Source organism: Scomber japonicus, chromosome 13, assembly GCF_027409825.1.
Source record: "Scomber japonicus isolate fScoJap1 chromosome 13, fScoJap1.pri, whole genome shotgun sequence".
Taxonomy (NCBI): domain Eukaryota; kingdom Metazoa; phylum Chordata; class Actinopteri; order Scombriformes; family Scombridae; genus Scomber; species Scomber japonicus.
Window position 1 is genome coordinate 2,962,209 of NC_070590.1, and position 17,917 is coordinate 2,980,125.

At 39.1% G+C, this 17,917-nt stretch overlaps 1 protein-coding gene, 1 long non-coding RNA gene and 3 other non-coding genes across 5 annotated transcripts in view; 1 reads left to right on the forward strand and 4 right to left on the reverse strand.

Annotated features, from left to right (window-relative positions):
* LOC128371066 (histone H4) overlaps positions 1-4 on the reverse strand; it is a 330-nt gene extending 326 nt beyond the window's left edge. Inside the window, exon 1 of the mRNA XM_053331266.1 lies at positions 1-4. This exon is cut by the window's left edge and continues 326 nt beyond it. Coding sequence (XP_053187241.1) covers positions 1-4 — 4 coding nt within the window.
* Positions 5-1,049: 1,045 nt separating this feature from the next.
* Positions 1,050-1,121, reverse strand: trnad-guc (transfer RNA aspartic acid (anticodon GUC)). Its single transcript has one exon. It is a non-coding gene; the product is annotated as a tRNA-Asp (tRNA).
* A 5,472-nt stretch (positions 1,122-6,593) lies between these two features.
* On the forward strand, positions 6,594-8,315 carry LOC128371076 (uncharacterized). Its single transcript, XR_008322788.1, has 3 exons — positions 6,594-6,777; positions 7,720-7,849; positions 8,216-8,315. It is a non-coding gene; the product is annotated as an uncharacterized LOC128371076 (long non-coding RNA).
* Positions 8,316-14,361: 6,046 nt separating this feature from the next.
* Positions 14,362-14,433, reverse strand: trnad-guc (transfer RNA aspartic acid (anticodon GUC)). The gene has a single exon. It is a non-coding gene; the product is annotated as a tRNA-Asp (tRNA).
* Positions 14,434-17,717: 3,284 nt separating this feature from the next.
* On the reverse strand, positions 17,718-17,789 carry trnad-guc (transfer RNA aspartic acid (anticodon GUC)). Its single transcript has one exon. It is a non-coding gene; the product is annotated as a tRNA-Asp (tRNA).
* Positions 17,790-17,917: the final 128 nt, after the last annotated feature.

Consider the following 17,917-nt stretch of genomic DNA (forward strand, 5'->3'; position numbering starts at 1 on the left):
TCATTTTTTCTGATCGTCTCTAACAAACGTTAAGAAATGAATAACGTCTCGGTGTCTGAGCCGCTGCATTTAAAGCATGTCTGCGGACGTAAGAGAGGACAGGCGGCGCCATCTGTCAGAAGCCCCGCCTACGAAGCTGAGTCACCTGTCCGCCATTTTGTGCCTTTTATTTATTTCAGGGGTGTCAAACATGATGTCCGGGGGCCATAAACGGCCCACCGAGGAGTCCAATCCGGCCCACTTTCCTTCCTCTCTTCTTTTCCTTTCTTCCCTCTTTCTATCCACCTTTCTTTCTTTCTTCCTTCCATCTTTCCTTCCCGTTTTCTCTTCCTTGAACTAGAAGGGGAAACTTTCACACACTGACAATATCTCACATTCACAAATTCAGAGGTCAAATAAATTGTTCTTGTTGACTAAAAACTAAACCAAAACGACCAAAAAACAATGTGCCTGTGGTGTTTCTAACAAAGTCTCAGATTTTAGGTGATCTGAATGTCAGGTGAGTTATTATCAGTGCGTGCAAGAGACATGCTTTCATTTATAAAGAATAAAAACCAAACATTTATTACCTGAGGAAAAGTAAAAGATGCAGCTCGTGTGTCATTGTGTTGTCTAAAGTTCAGTAAGAGAGATCTCCTGTCTCATATGTTGCTCCCAAATCCCAAATCAGTCTGATTAACATTCTAAAGTAAATTATTTCTCTGTTAATCTCAACACTGACAGATATGTAGGTTAAAAGACAAAGATAACTTTTTTATTTTATTTTTTCCTGAATAATAGAATAAAACTGATAATTTAGAGGTATGTAGTTCAGTCCAATTCATTGATTTTATACTTCAGTTAAGTGGTGACACCTAGTGGTAGAAGTTCGGTACTGCAGTGTTACATGCAGCATGTTTTCACTGTCGTCTGTGTGAGGGGAAAATAACACAACAAAGAGTTGAGTTTCCCACTGACTGTAAAAAGCACACAGACACACTCACTCGCACGCTGATAAACGTGTAACTCTGATCACCATAATGAAAGTACCATATTGAAAACAAAAAGAACTCCCCGTCGGGGAATCGAACCCCGGTCTTCCGCGTGACAGGCGGAGATACTGTCCACTATACTAACGAGGAAGGCGAAGATAACTGAGAATCACATGGCCCAAAACATTGAGCCACAGCCTGTATTCAGGCCAGTAAGCAATCTTCTCACAGCCAGAATTAATGGATAGTGTGTCGCTAAAGGGAATTTTGCCGGTATGTTTACGGGTTTTTTGTATCTATGCGACTTAGTTAAATTTAAAGGAGTTAAAATGTGAAAATATACGAATAACTTGCAACACATTGTTTTTTTTTCATACAATTTCTGCTTATCCGTTTTGAGTGAATATATTAGAGGATTATGCCAAATATGTCTAAGTGGTGTAACCATAAAAATACCATATCAACCAGTTTGGCATGATCTTACGTTATAACTTTGTTATGTGACCACATGGACCCAATCAGTGGGCTGCAGGTGTGTCTTATACTGTACTTATGCGTAATTTTGATTCATTATTTTGTTTTTAATACTTTGAGTACATTTGACATAGATAGATAGATGGATCTGGGGAAATGACAAAAAGCAATTTTTTATGAATATTTAAGGAAATGCTTATTAAATATATAAAAATGCTTATATGAACTTATACATTACATTAGTAATAGACATAGTGTTAACACCGGGCACACGATTGGTCAGTTCACAGTGCCCATACCTCGATCTCATACAATGAGGAGAGCAGTTTAAATAAAAATATTTAAAGTTTTTTATAAATAAAGATTTTTATTCTATAAAAAATAAAGATTTTAAATGTTCTAAAATGTTTAAAAAAATAAACATACATAAATAACATACAATATAGCTTCAACAATAATAATATATAATTCATAATAATAGACTACTAATTAAAATATGTGTGTGGTTGTGTCAGGGTCGGGGTCCCGCTGTTGTTCAGGCCCATCTTCCCTCACTGTTTTTTTTCACATAACATAAAAATATCAAATTGTTTAAGGTGTTGTTAAACTAAACTTCATCAGAACTGCAAAGAGCACTTTGACATTTGAAAAATAACAGAGACAAAATCAGCTGCAGATTAATCTGTAAATATCTGTTTTAGACAAACAGGAAAAGTGCATCAAAAGGAGGGAAGACGGTATTTTCCGACTCCCCCTCAGAATGACATCAGCAGAGAATGCAAGTCAAGTCAGTTTGACCAATACAGCATGAGCGAGCACTTGAGCGAGTTAGTAAAGTTGCATTTGTAGAACGCAGCAAACGCACAGTCTACACTACTTCATATTCCATTACTACTTTAGAACGTCAGAACTACCTAAAGAAAATGGACGAGATGGAGAACACACTGCACCAAGAGCTGCAGAAAATCTTTGATTTGGCTGGTTCCATTTGGGTGTCCTCTTGCCACACAGACAGCCAAAGGTCTGAATGTGATGTGCATCTGAAGGGGACAGCACTCAACGAAGAACTGCTAACCATAAGTGATATGGCTTATTCCATATCTACAGCCTCAACCTTTGCCACAATCCAGTGCTATGAAAGTGACCTGGAGGATGAGATCAGTACTATGCTCCAGGACGAACTGATGAAAGTGACCTGGCCAGTGACATGATGCAGTTTGACGTGAACAGCCAAATGTGTGAAGCGAAAAAACTGGAGACGACGAATGAGATTGCCCGTTACATTTTACGGACCTCATACCAACTAATAGAGAAACTGGGGAATGAACAAGAAACCTTCCTTCAAGACACGGCAGAGGACATAGCGCTCCTGCTGCCAGATGTCCCTGTGATTGAAGATGAAGAAGTTCAGCTTATGTCAATGTTGCAGGTAAACTACTGATTTTTTTTGTTCAAATGTGTAATATATATGTATTAATATTTCTCACTTCAAATCTGTGCGATAACAATATCACATTCATGTATATTGTCACGCAACACCAATATTATTCTTGTACACGATGTCACAATTATTTAATCATAGTTTTACTACTATTATTTCTGTTGCTTTTGGACTTATTATTTATTGTTTGCTGCTGCAATACTGTACATTTCCTCATTGTGGGACTAATAAAGAGATATCTTATCTTATCTTCAGAAAGTGCCAGATGTCCCAATGACAGAGGAGGAGGAACTGAATTCTCAGGTGGACAATGACAGGAACTCTCCATTCCATCATGACCTCCAGAAATTTTTCGATATGGCTGGCTCCTTTTGGATGGCGTCAAACCGCACAGACAGCCAAACATCTGAATGTGATCTGGAGAATGAGAGGAGCAGACCACTCAATGAACGACTAGAGTTCATCAGTGATACAGCGAGTTCCATCTTTAGGGCTTCATATCGTTTGGACAGCCAGTGGTGTGACAGTGACCTTCCTCTGGAGAACGACAGAAACACGTTCCTCCATCAGGAACTTATGAGGATGAACGAGATGGCTGGTGACATTTGGCTGGTCTCATACAAAGTGGATAGCCAAATCTTTGACATGGAAGAACTGGAGAATATTAGTGATATTGCCAGTTCCATTTTACCGTCTGCCTGACATGTCATTGAGAAATTTGGGGATGAGCAGGAAGCCCTTCCTCAGCAGATGGCAGAAGACACATCACTCCTGAAGCCAGACGTCCCCGTGACAGAGGAGGCAGATGAAGAGGAAGTGAACTCTCTGGTGGAGAATGACAGGAATGCTTTACTTCATCGTGAACTCCAAAAAATCTTCGACATGGCTGGTACATTGGTGATACGGCTAGCTCTATCTTTGAAGCCTCATATTTTGCAGCTGCTGACTGGAGGGAAAGTGACCTGGACCTGGATGATGAAACAAACTCGTTTGTCCATCAAAAATTGATGAGCATGTACGATATGGCTAGTAACATTGTTCAGGTCTCACAGCTGGCAAACAGTGAATGGTGCGAAGAAGAGCTGGAAAATATAAACACCGTTGCCAGTTCTATCTTACTCACCTCACAGTGTCTGATGGAGAAATTGAAGGGGGAGCAGGAAACTCTCCCTAATAACACTACAGAAGAGTTGGCTGTCCTGGAGGAAGACGTCTCTATCACGGAGGATGAACATCAGACGGAGGTGGAGGACCTGAACTCCCAGTCCCAGGTGGAGGATGATGGCCAAATGTTACTCCATCGGGAACTTGAGCATCTCTTTGACATGGTTGGATCCATTTGGCTGGACTCATTCCAAGTAGACAGCCCATGTGACCTTCATCTGCCAAACAAGAGGACCACACCCGTCAACAGAGAACTGGAGTTGAAAGAAACAGCAGGTTCCATTTTTAAGGCCTCGTACAATATAGCCAGCAGATGGTGCGAGAGCGATCTTCTCGAGAATGAGATAAAAACCCATCTCCATCAAGAGCTGATGAAGATCAATAGCATGGTAGATGACATTTTGCTATCCTCATTTGATGGGCTCGATCAGCTATGTCACAATGAAGAACTGGACACAATTAACGATAGGGCTAGTTCCATTTTGCAGATGTTACACCATCTGATCCAGACACTGATGGATGAGCAGGATATAGCCAACCTGCAGAAAGGCCTCCTCGTTGAGATGGTTGAGGATCTTCAGGGAGAGGTGGAGGTACTGGACTCTCAACCCCAGGTAGAAGATGTCAGCAACACATCACTCCATCGGAAACTGGAGATCATTTTTGATGTGGCAGGTTCCATTTGGACAGCCTCGTATCTCCAAGAAGACCTGCTACTTATCAATGACATGGCTAACTCAATCATTAGCAGAAAAATGTGTAAATATGTAAATGTATATTTATTTACATAAATAATAATTTGATATAATTAAATAAGTCTGTCTGAACTTTCTTAAATTCTTATAGAAGGGTTCTCTTTACATGATGTGTTATTTCCTCCATTATCTGATATAAAATGATATTATATAGTTTTTATGGATAAAATTAACATCTGTCAGCAATAAACACAATTTAAACACATCTAAATTTTACATAATTTGTCGTCATTTCCATGTGAGGATGAAATTTCCTGAGCAACTTTATTTATATAGCACTTTAAACTCAACATAGTTGATTCAAAGTGCTTCACACATGAAAAACCATAAGAATAAAATCAGAATGAGGATAACAATTACGACAATAACATCAATAATACAGTACATGGTCGTATAGGGCCTGATTTACTAAAGGTTTGCGTGTGTAAAAACGTGTACAAACTTGACATCACTTGCAAAAAATGTGCAAGCTGTTCTACTGACGCAGCGCACTGGGGTTTGCATCTTTCAAATGTGCAAGATAGTACGCGCTGTTGTTTTTTGTACGTTTTCCATAATGAATATAACCTCTTCCACTAGAACCTGATCACATTTCATTTTGCGCTTGCAGCTTTATGCTCGTCCAAACTCTCCATTCAGACACGCAAAACCCTATTCTCAGTAGATCACCTACACAACACACGCAAACAAAACACGAAATCTTTTGCAGTGTGTACGCAATTGAGTACCCACTATTTGGGATCTTAGTAAATCAGGTCCATAGAGCATAAACAGCAGAAACCTATTGAGATCTCAGCTGATACACCTGAGCTGGTTTTATTTATTTACTTGTTTTTGTTAGGCACAGTTAAAAGCTTGGGAGTAGAAGTATTTTTTAGGTGATTCTTGAAAGTCTCGATAGCCGGAAGAATCAGATGGGTGCTGCTACTCTGAATTTTCAGAAATGTGATCCTTTCATTACATTCTGAAGCTTCTTCCTAGTCTACATCATCATCAAAAGCTTCTCTCTTCGAAAATCAACTCCAAGGCCCTCTGAGCAGAACATCTTTTGGCCATCTTCATCAGTTGTGATAATGAACCACACTGGCAAAGCTATATTTATTGTGTCCCACCCCCAGTTTGCAGCTGGGATAGAGTATGAGAAAATAAAGATTGGTTCCCTCAAGACAGAGGGTAAAATGTGCGGGAATGTGAGAGCAGACAGGTGCAGGTGCTTGAATTTTGCAATAATGTTGCAACCTTGTGAGGGAATGGCAGCAGGAGAAATACACACACACACACACGGACATACACACAAACTTACAGCAGGCCCAGACAGTAGGCATATTAAAATAAAAAGAAAATACAGATTTATAAGTCAAATAAATGAACATAAATAGGTACAGAATACATACAAAGTTTAACATAGAAAAAACCCCAAAAACAAATAAACAGGTGAAGCAGATTACATTCCTCTAAATAGTTCTTGAATTATATTTTCCCAAACTAGTCATCATATAAGCGATACCATGACGTCTCAACATCAATACTAGTAAGTACGAGTCGCACTTCTGGTAATTTTCACAAAATAAAACACCCGTTACCTTTTATTATTAGGGAAACCATAACGGTAGAATTTGTGCTTTTATTTTGAAAACAGGAAGCTAACAGACCCTAGCTGTACCTAACTTGAAACCACCGAGCTGAGACGTTTGTATTTTGTTTTGTTTTTTTCAAAAGTTGCGTTGCATCTTGGGTAATGTGAGTGTGAGTAGTCGAGTAGTCAGCTGTTGATGCATAGTCTGCATTTCTGGTGAATCTAGTAAACCGTCGAAACTTCTCACTCTAAATCGCATACTACGCAGTTGAAACATAATACATACTTCAAAGTGTGTAGTTTGGAACAAACCCATTTCAGTCACCTAAAAATGACCTGTGCGGCTTTTGGATGTAGTAACAGACACGCTAAGTATTCGGATATTCAGATATTTCGGTAAGTAACATTGCATTCCCCTTTCAAAATGACTTGCATATTATTTTAGCCAAAATTAGAATCTCGATTCATATCATAGTTAACATTAACGTGCATTACTGACAAAGAGTAAAGTTTAAGTTACGAGCCACCGTGTGCTAACAAAGCTAGCGTTAACTTCGCTGGTAACGTAACGTAACGTTAGCTTCTCTGATGCTAACATTATCGTTACCTGGCTTTGACCATTGATAACCATATGGCGTCAACCATAAACAGTGGCTTAACTTCATGTCATAGAAATGTGAGCAGTCAAAAGCTGACAACGAACGTTAGCTAAGTGACATTAATGTTAAATTTTACCGAAAGCAAAAAAAGTCTTTTGTGTTGTGTATCTAGCACGTGCGACTCATGCAAGTGTAACGTTAATGTGCTGCATTAATAAAGTCAATACAGCTGTTTGCGAGGTCGTTATGATATTTCAGGTTGAAGTTAACATAATTTAGCGTAGACTTAAAATTACGCCGGCTTTGTGGCAATTCAGTGGGACAATATGACAATACGTTAATACATTTTATTAGCTGGTCTATTTATCTTCATGTTCTCTTAAATTCGCCCATTTGTGATTATTGGACAGTGAATATGTGTCATGATGTGTTGTCATATCGACTGTTTTGATACAGGCTAATTTCGGTCTTAATATATTTTGGTTGTAAGAAGTCTGATAGTGTATGACTCCACCTTTTAATGTAATGTTGTTGTTTTAATATGTCACAGACTAGAGATGAAAACTGGCTTTAAAGCTCAATCTGGCACATTTACCTGGATTCACAATTTAGTTATATTCAATTCAGTCAGAGATAGTACAATTAAAATACCAATTTTGCTTGGATATTCTCAGTTTCACACATCATTTTGGAATTTTGAGTGAATACACAACAGTAACCACTTTTCCCCCCCAAACAGATTTCCTTTAGGTGATCAGGCCAGGCTGAGGCAATGGGTAATCAACATGAGGAGAAAGAACTGGACCCCCAACTCGTATTCACGTCTGTGCAGTGTGCACTTTACGGAGGACCAGTTCTTCATGCCTCAGGTGGACAGATACTTTACTCTCTACTCTACTCTGTGCACTAATTTCACACTACATTTTCAGAATTTGAGAAAACTTGGTGAAAATACTTCAGGCCTGATTTATTAAAGCGATGGTTCGGCGTAATTTCGACCTTGGGTCATATGCACCAAGTATCCAAATGTGTGGACAGCAACCTTTTAATAGAGTCAGGGTTTTTGTGTTCAGAACACAAGGTAGGTAGATAAACGAAACTTCAAGCCCAGTTGAGGATTATTCTCTTTGTGCTCACAGTTGCCAGTCTGGTCCAGTTGTGTGCAAACAGTTGATTTGTTCAGTTGGTGTGTGTGTGTGATTTATATTAAATACGTTTTCTGGATTTAACATTAGGGAAAGAGGAGGCTGAAGAAAACCGCTGTTCCTACAATTTTCAACTTTCCACCACATCTGCTTAAAAAAACCACTACCAGGGCCACGCAGACCGAGGTGGTAAGTATGACTATAAAGGTAAGTGACAGTTTGGGTTGTACATCTGTCCCTTCATGCTCTTCATCCAGCTATCTTGCACAGCCTCACAACATGCCTGGACCTGTTACACCTTTATGTTCTGTGATAAAGGTTGAGGCTGATGCTGATTTTGACAATGGAGATCAGCCTCACAACATACCTGGACCTGTTACACCTTTATGTTCTGTGATAAAGGTTGAGGCTGATGCTGATTTTGACAATGGAGATAGTAGCAATGCTGATCATAACAATGCCATTGTGGAGGAAAACACTGCTGAGGAGACCAATGTCGTTGACGGTGTTCTTCATGATGGCATTGTGATGATTAATGTCCATGCTGGTGTAGAGGAGGCTGTCACAGATGACAGGACTGATTGTACGACAAGCGGAGACTCACAATCAATTTTGCGTGATCATAGCTACATCTGCAGAACACAAAAGCGCAAAGTTGCTGTGTTTAGTGATCACAGCTACATTATTTCTGAGTCTCCCAGAACACTTAGACGTCGTGCAAATGCAGTACGAGATCAGCTTGCTGTGGTTCGCAAAAAGATTAAATTCAAGCATCAGCAGACAATTACATTGAAGTCAAAACTCTCGTCCTTGAAAGATCTGACAAAGGCTCTTCAGAAGCAAATTGATGAACTCCAGTGAATGTGTAGCTCTTCTGGGTTCTATAAATGATAAACTTCTGAGGAGAATTCAGTTGAAGAAGAAATCAGGTGATGATAGTAACATATTTAAAAACAAGTTGAAAGATATATAAATTTAGTGATGGATCAAGTCTGGAGTCATCACCTTCACAGGTTAAAGTAGCCTATTTCCCAGTTTGACATGGAGAGGGTTTTCAATAGGAAGCAGCTGGAACTGGCCTATCTAGTAGCCTTACAAAGTCTTACATGTGTACTTCAGATTTGACAATTACTTTTTGAGTCTGTTACTTGATATTGCATGTCCTTGTATGGTTTTCCATTCATAGACTAATAAAATGTCTAGTTTTAGTTTTATTCATAACTAGATTGTAATTGATAAATGTTTGGCTTTGTAAGGTGTGATTGTATCATTCAGTCACATGGAGTTTTAAATAAACCTAATGTAACAGTTTTACACTTTATAAGAAAGCCAATCTTAATTTTTGATCCCTAATTTTTTATGTTTAAGGATTGGAACATTTAATAAATGTTGCTATTATGTGTTGAATAAAGCTCCTGTAATTACATATTCAACAAACCTCGATGTATTTGCATAATTACAATACTGTACATGTAGCTGATGTTGCTATTCATACCAGATATGTGCCATTAAAAAAACATTATAACACAACGCACTATGTCCATAACACCCAAAGGCCCAATGAGCCTGCTTAGGTGGGAATTCAGTGACATCTCACCACGGCCAAGGCACACCTTGATGTCTAGATGTTTAGCTTTTTTCCTGGGAGGATCCAAGTTGTTTTTCGCAAGGGACTTTGAGGATACCTTAGTCAGGATCCAACTGATGCTAAGCTGCTCAAGGACAACCCTTCTCTGCAGGACAAGTCTGCACCTCTAAAGGGAGACATAGTCAAGCAAAATGCCCTGACTGTGGTCCGTCTGAGAGGACGTGATGTCTCAGACAGGACAGAAGTGCTGGGGGAATACATCCTGCAGTTTGGTGAATATAAGGGGAAATCCTTTCGGTGGCTTTTGGAAAATGATGTATGCTACACAATCTACCTCATCAAGCACACAGAGAGAGAAGAGGCTGCAGGAGTGCTTATGACTGAGGGACACAGCAAGGCCAGCTTGTTGTCCTATGTGGGTTATTCCTGCAGCTTTGACGAAATCCAATCTCTACGTTATGACTCGGAAAAGCCCACGACATGAACAGCCGCTGAGGACGATCAGCTGGTTGGCTTTGGCTCGTGCTAAGAGCACGTGGCGGGAGATGTGGGAGCGCTGGGCTGATGACTATGCAGCCTTCATCATGAGGACAAAGTGTTTTTCAGGGACTCAGATGTACAGACTACAGCAGTACCTGAGGAAGAAAGAGTCTCTTCTCCACCAGTTCTTCCCTCCAGTGCACCTGATAAAGCTATAAGTAGGTTTTTTTAATGTGTGTATGAATTAAGTGTATTGTTATATTACCATTAAATTAGTTTCTCCTTGTTGGTTTGTGCCTTCACCAAGACCAACTGTGTCATGTGTACTGATGAATGGTTTTTGTTTGTCTTTCGTGTCCCTTTCTGTCCCCCTTTGTACAGTGAAGAGACCTGTGTCCCTTCCTCCTGAGCTGCAGTGTCTGGTGAAAGAGCTCCCTAGTCCACAGCAAACAGGGACAACTGTCTCAGCACCAGGTGTGTATCAAATAAAAGTCTACACTGTGGCCCATGTGAGTGTTAAAGTTCTTACACGGCTGTGCAGCAGTGGTAGTAAATGTGGTAATAAAATAAATGAATAAATGATACAGTATAAAGTAAATAGAGTTAACTGGAGTACATTGTTCTTTTCAGAAAACCTCCCACCGTCTGAGACCTCCTCTGAGACTCATAGACCTGAGCCAACACACAGTAGGATGTTTTCATAACTCTTTAAGCCTTACTGTTCCCCAAATTTGTCCTTTATTAGTCTATAAGTGTAAATGTTGTGACATCTCACTAATGCACTTCTTTTTTTTTTTTCATCCTTGCTCTCTCAGCTGATCCTTCTGTGGCTGTTCTCCCACAGACACCTGAGCCATCACGCAGTAAGATGTTTTTATGACTACACTGAAGATGTTACTCTGGCCAAAATATGTTTTAATGTTTTATATAATTTGTGAAATTAATAAAATGTGTGAAAATGATTTTGTTTTTCATTCTTGTTCCCTCAGCTGAGCCGTCTATTTTTGTTCCCCCACCGGTACTGAGGTCAGATCAGGATATCAACAGCTGGACCTATTCTTATCATCAGAAGGTGTGGATGAGGACAGAGCTCCAGTCTCTGGGTCTGTGACCCGGGTCCCACCATATGATCAAGCCTTGATGAATTTTCTTGTTGTTTTTGAACAGTTTCCTCTTGCCCGTGATGAGTTTATTTATTATTTGTTTTTTTTCTCTTGTCTTTCTTATGTTGGAAATAAAATTAGTTTGAACTATATGAATTGAATTTTGGGTCGGGACTTAAAGTTTGATCCACAAACAAATTTTATTTTTATTAATATTATTTGTGTTTTGTGATCTGTGAAGTACTCCAGTCATTCGCATCAGGGAAAGTGTGCACGTGTAAATGCATTGCCTTGTGTGTGTGTGTTTTTATGTGGGTAACACAATGATGTGCGTCATGTAAAAGAATAACTCAAAAAACATAAAGACTTAACTGACTGACATAAAGCAAAAACCCTCTTATATGTCAGGAGAAAAACCTGGCTGGCACCCCTAAAAAAAAAAAGCCACACATGTCACATAAAAAGTGGCACTCCAGATGGGACTTAAAAAAATAAAATAACTTTTGTGAATGACTAGAGCGATCACCCAATCAAAAGCACCTGAGATATTTGTGGAAAATAACGTCTTTATTGTGGAAACACGGAAACAATGGAAAACAAAATGGCAGCTCAATCAGAGACTATACATACAATGAAAACTGTCTCAACCAGAGCTCATCAATACTGTGTCAACTCCCCCATCACGGAACTTCTTTCAGCTCCATCCATTCTTCATCTGGAAACCAGAGAGTGATATTCTGGTGAGATTGAGAAATAATTATATACTCCCACGTCTTCACGGTTGTCCAAAGCCAGACATAGTGTCAGCCGGTGTGGGGAGGCCCTGAGTGATTGTTGGCACCCGTGGACAATATTACATCTTTGCTTCACGGATGTGCTACAGGATGTGTGAGAGAGTCTGTGGCTGGAAAAACTGCCAAAGCGGACAAACACTGTGGACAGAAGGACATGTTAAAGCTTGTGGATCAAGACTATGCAGTTATGGTCCACCGGTCTGCCACATATCTAAACAGTCTGCTTCATCCCACAACCAAACACCACATAACACAATACATAAAACACCTTGCTAAACAGTTGAACACCAGCTCATCACTGAACACCAGTCCGGAAAAATTGGAGGAGACACAAAAACTGTGGCAAAGTTTAACAGAGGGCAGTGTAACTGTACATATCAGCTGTTGTTAATCCTGTAGATCCAGTCTCACATCATCCCCCTGAAAAGCCACTCACACAGGAGAGTGTGCATAAAATGGTACAGGACATATTGCTAGGGTCCTACGATTTCCGCGTTCACGGTATTGCGGAATTGGCCGATAAAAACGGAATTTATTTTTAACGTGGAATATCACGGAATTTGACATCATTTGACTGAAATGTTTTCGTGTGGAAGAGGAATGTATATCTGGGGAAAACTGCATGGAGGGAAGCAAATCAATCAATCAATCAAACCAATATAAGCACGGCGAAGCGGCTGAATACGGCTCTGTCTTCGTCAGCGAAAAAACCTAGAAAACTCGAGAATAACCCCTCAGTACGGTACGTGTCAGGTGAACTGTTGTTTCGCAAAAATACACTGTTTTTGTTAGTAAAATAAGAGTAAAAGGTAAAAAAAACGGAATTCACAAAAATTTAAACGGAAAAAACGGAATTTGGGAAAAAATAAAACAGATTTTATAGGGCCCTATATTGCTGCAACAACAACCCAGACAGACAAAAAAATGTCTGTCGTGTGGCCAGCCAAAATCCCGCTACCAAAGTGATGGATCGTCAGTCCATTACTATTATGAACAAGGACCAATTCAATACTACTACTGCTCTGTAAAGGTGTTCAGAGCGTATTCTGCAGAGGGCCTGACCAACCCTAGAATGCCTTTTGAAGAGTTTTCACAGACTGACTTCTTTCAGCGTGAATTGCAGCTGACAGAGCAGAGTGGAGGACAAAGCTGAAAAGAAGAGGTAACTGTCCGATCCTCAACATAAGGGAAGACTGTGCTGTTTCTGTCGGACACAGCTAAAGCAGTAAGCATATTCACACTCAGGGTTCCGAGGAGTGGCAGGGAAATATATTTACTGCCCAGCTAAAGTCCTCTCCTTATAAAGAGACAGAGGCATGAGCAAGGAGATGACATGGAGGGAATTTCAAGCCTCCTCATTCTATTCAATGGAAAAGGAGAGGTGGGCAGCAGGGAGAAATTAATAGCAAGTTTTACACATATTTTAATCATATCTTGTTCTCATGTTGCAGTTTGCTGTTGCTCCACCCATCACTTCCAATATCTTACAGCTTTTCATCTGATTAGTTTGATTATCTGCCTTGGGTCAAAGGTCTTTACCAGCTCTGCAGTCGCCCTCTCAATGGCAGCAATGTTGTAACCTAAAATGCTCTGGTGGAAAGTCCCATTCATTAGTGCCTTCCTTACTGCGTCTTAACAAGACAGAAACCTGACTACAACAGGAACCTTGATAGCCTTGATCCATGGTGACTTGTCATATAATATTTTGTATATTTGTATATTGTATTTGTGTATTGACTGATGTAATTTGAACGGTATGGTGAATCTAAACTAGTAATGCCTGCATGTCAGGTACTTGAAAGTGTGTGTAAATTGTGTTCTATTTGATTTTCCACTGAAGGCTCATGTTGGAGTGGGTCTGATTAAAAAAGATTTTCAATGAAGAACTTGTTTCTCTTGATTTCATCTTCAAAGCATTGGTCAACATATTTTCAATATGAATAATACGTCTTTTTTTTAATGCAGTAGTATATCACTCTTGATAATATATGTTATATGTATATATATATATATATATATATATATATATATGTTGCTATATTACATGTTATACTTTGGGCCTTCCTCTATACAGTTATATACAAAAAATGATTGAACAGATGTTGATTCTAACCTGCCTCGTGAAATTTTGAATAACTAGTGCAGAATAACTTTACTAGAAGAACAAACATTTTGTTGCTCTTCTAGAAAAGTGGAAACAGCGCCATCAAAATCCCATATGATAGCAGACAGTTATCACAATGACAGGTTCCACATGGAGAACATAAAGAACTCCCCGTCGGGGAATCGAACCCCGGTCTTCCGCGTGACAGGCGGAGATACTGTCCACTATACTAACGAGGAAGGTGTCAATACTGAAAAGACCACATGGATCCAATTACTCATAATACTGCAGTACTTTACTGTAATACTTTAACTACATTACTCATAATACTGCAGTACTTTACTGTAATACTGCATACTACATCACTCATAGTACTGCAGTAGAAAATTAAAAAACTTAAAAATTCAAAACATAGCCTACTGAACAAATCTCTGTCTGTCACTCTAATTTACAGTCCGTCCGTGAACGCAGTGTTTTAAACTGACTGACAAAAAACAAAAACCCTCTTATATGTCAGGAGAGAAACCTGGCTGGCACCCCTAAAGAAAACTTCCCCACACACGTCACATAAAAAGTGGCACCCCAGATGGGACTTAAAAAAATAAAATAATTTTTGTGAATGACTTGAGCGATCACCCAATCAAAAGCACCTGAGATATTTGTGGAAAATAACATCTTTATTGTGGAAACACGGAAACAATGGAAAACAAAATGGCAGCTCAATCAGAGACTCTACATACAATGAAACCATCACAACGCGCTTTCATTATGGCGTCTCCCTCCATAGCTCATCGATACTGTGTCAACTCTCCCATCAAGGAACTTCTTTCAGCTCCATTCATTCTTCATCTGGAAACTAGAGAGTGATATTATGGTGAGACCTGTAAAGCCACTCACACAGGAGAGTATGCAAAAAATGGTACAGGACATATTGCTGCAACAACAACAACCCAAAAAAAGACAAAAAATATATTTACTGCCCAGCTAAAGTCCTCTCCTTTATATAGAGACAGAGGCATGAGCAAGGAGATGACATGGAGGGAATTTCAAGTCTCCTCATTTTATTCAATGCAAAAGGAGAGGTGGGTAGCAGAGAGAAATAAATAGCAAGTTTTACACATATTTTAATCACATCTTGTTCTCATGTTGCACTTTGCTGTTGCTCCACCCATCACTTCTAATACCTTACAGCTTTTCATCTGATTAGTTTGATTATCTGCGTTGGGTCAAAGGTCTTTACCAGGTCTGCAGTTGCCCTCTGAATGACACAGCAATGGCAGCAATGTTGTAACCTAAAATGCTGTGGTAGAAAGTCCCACTCATCAGTCCCTTCCTTACTGCGTCTTAACAAGACAGAAAGCTGACTACAACAGGAACCTTGATAGCGTTCATGGTGATTTATGAAAGAAATGTATTAGTGTATTGACTGATGTAATTTGGATGGTATGGTGAATCTAAACTAGCAATGCCTGCATGTCAGGTACCTGAAAGTGTGTGAAATTGTGTACTGGGTAATCTCTCTATTTCCTGGCAAATATCATTAACTGTATATAAGAAATGGACGTAACATCCGTGACGTCACCCATTGGTTTGTGGACTGCTACTCGGAAGCCAATAGTATCGAATCGAGGCAGCGCCATCTTGAAAATTTCAGGTGCATGCTGGGAAAAAATGAACACGGATTCTACTTATATGGGCATGAGGCGGAGTCATGGACGGACTTATGGGCGGGACCAACGGCGGAGCGGGGAGGCTGCGATTGGTTGCGAGGGCTGGATCTTAAGGACATTGGGCAATCAACCTGTCAATCACAACGTAGCCACGTAGCCTGCTTTATCGTCAAATATAAAATCAGGGAGGCCAACATTTCACAAATGAACATCATACTGCATTGAAGAAGGCTTTGAACTAGCGATTGAGACCATAAACACATTTTGAAAACGTTTAATGAGGTTAGAAATCAAGTGAGAAGTTGGTGAATTCTCCATTGACTTGTATAGAGACGGTCGCCCCCTGGTGGCCTTTTGATAGAATGCAGATCTAAGTTACTTCCGCATTGGCTTCTTTTCAGGGGACAGGAACTCCCCGCCTGGTAAATATGTAATATAAAAATCTCTTTTCTTTTCCTGTATTGGATCTGTAAATAAGAACTGTTAGTTTTACTAATTATTAGGGGTGTGACGAGATCTCGCGAGACAAAAACGCGACGATATTTTTCGTCGAAGTTAATTTTGTCTCGCGAAGCTATAATTAAGGACCGCAAAAAAAAAAAAAAAAAAAAAAAAAAAAGATCGGTTTTCTATCGCTCATTTGCTCGTCATGTCTTATATCACGTGTGGATCATTAACCTTGCTGCAGCTTCTACCTGTTGAGAAGATCTCAGTCAGAATTATGAGATGAGGAGAGGAGCACGTTAACTTCAGGTCTCTACAATAAGCCTGAGGTAGGAGGAGCAGCTGTGGAAGCATGATGCCAAAAGTAAAATGAGTCACACTAACAAATTATAACACAATTTATATGTTGTTCTACTTGTGTATTTATGTGATACAGGATTTGTACAATTTACTTTTATTTCTGGTTTTATAATTTGTGATAATTGGGTTCTTTATTTAATTTATATTTATATATTAGAATTGTTTCTACTCTTTATAATTTACTTTTTAGTATTTGTGATTGTATCTAACTTAGGTATTTATGGTTGTTATTTCCATAAATACCAAAATGATCCATCTATAAAATATCTATATGGGGAAACCTTTTACAGTGCTGCATACTGCATGATAATTATATATTTAGAAAGTAGAACTAAATTGATTCATTACAAAATGATTAGTTAAAACATTTCAATTCAATTTCCATTTTGTGAATTTCAAATAAAAGAACAGTCATATATTTCCTCATTGAAGTTTTCTTAAAAATATAGTTAAAATCTCGTCTCGTCTCGATCTCGTCAAACCAATATTGTGTCTTGTCTTGTCTCCTGAGCTGAGTGTATCGTCACACCCCTACTAATTATTACTGCTATATATCCTTATATAGCCCCATGCTATTGCTTTGGAGCAGCTAGTTCAAACTAGTTCCTTGTTTTTTCTTCTTTATACTTATTTTAGTACTTTCCACTGAAGGCTCATGTTTGAGTGGATCTGATTAAAAAAGATTTTCAATGAAGAACTTGTTTCTCTTGATTTCATCTTCAAAGCATTGGTCAACTTATTTTCAATATAAATAATAGGTCTGTTTTTGAATTCAGCAGTATATCAGTCTTGATAATATATGTTATACTATATTACATGTTATACTTTGGGCCTTTCTCTATACAGTTATATACAAAAAATGATTGAACAGATGTTGATTCTAACCTGCCTTATGTGAAATTTTGAATAACTGAATAATACAGAATAACTTTTCTAGAAGAACAAACATTTTGTTGCTCTTCTAGAAAAGGGGAAACAGGGCCATCAAAGTCCCATATGGCAGTAGACATTTATCACAATGACAGGTTCTACATGAAGAACATAAAGAACTCCCCGTCGGGGAATCGAACCCCGGTCTTCCGCGTGACAGGCGGAGATACTGTCCACTATACTAACGAGGAAGGTGGTAATACTGCCATAACCACATGGATCCAATTACTCCAATACTGCAGTACTTTTACTGTAATATTTTAACTACATCACTCTTAATACTGCAGTACTTTTACTGTAATACTGCATAGTACATCAC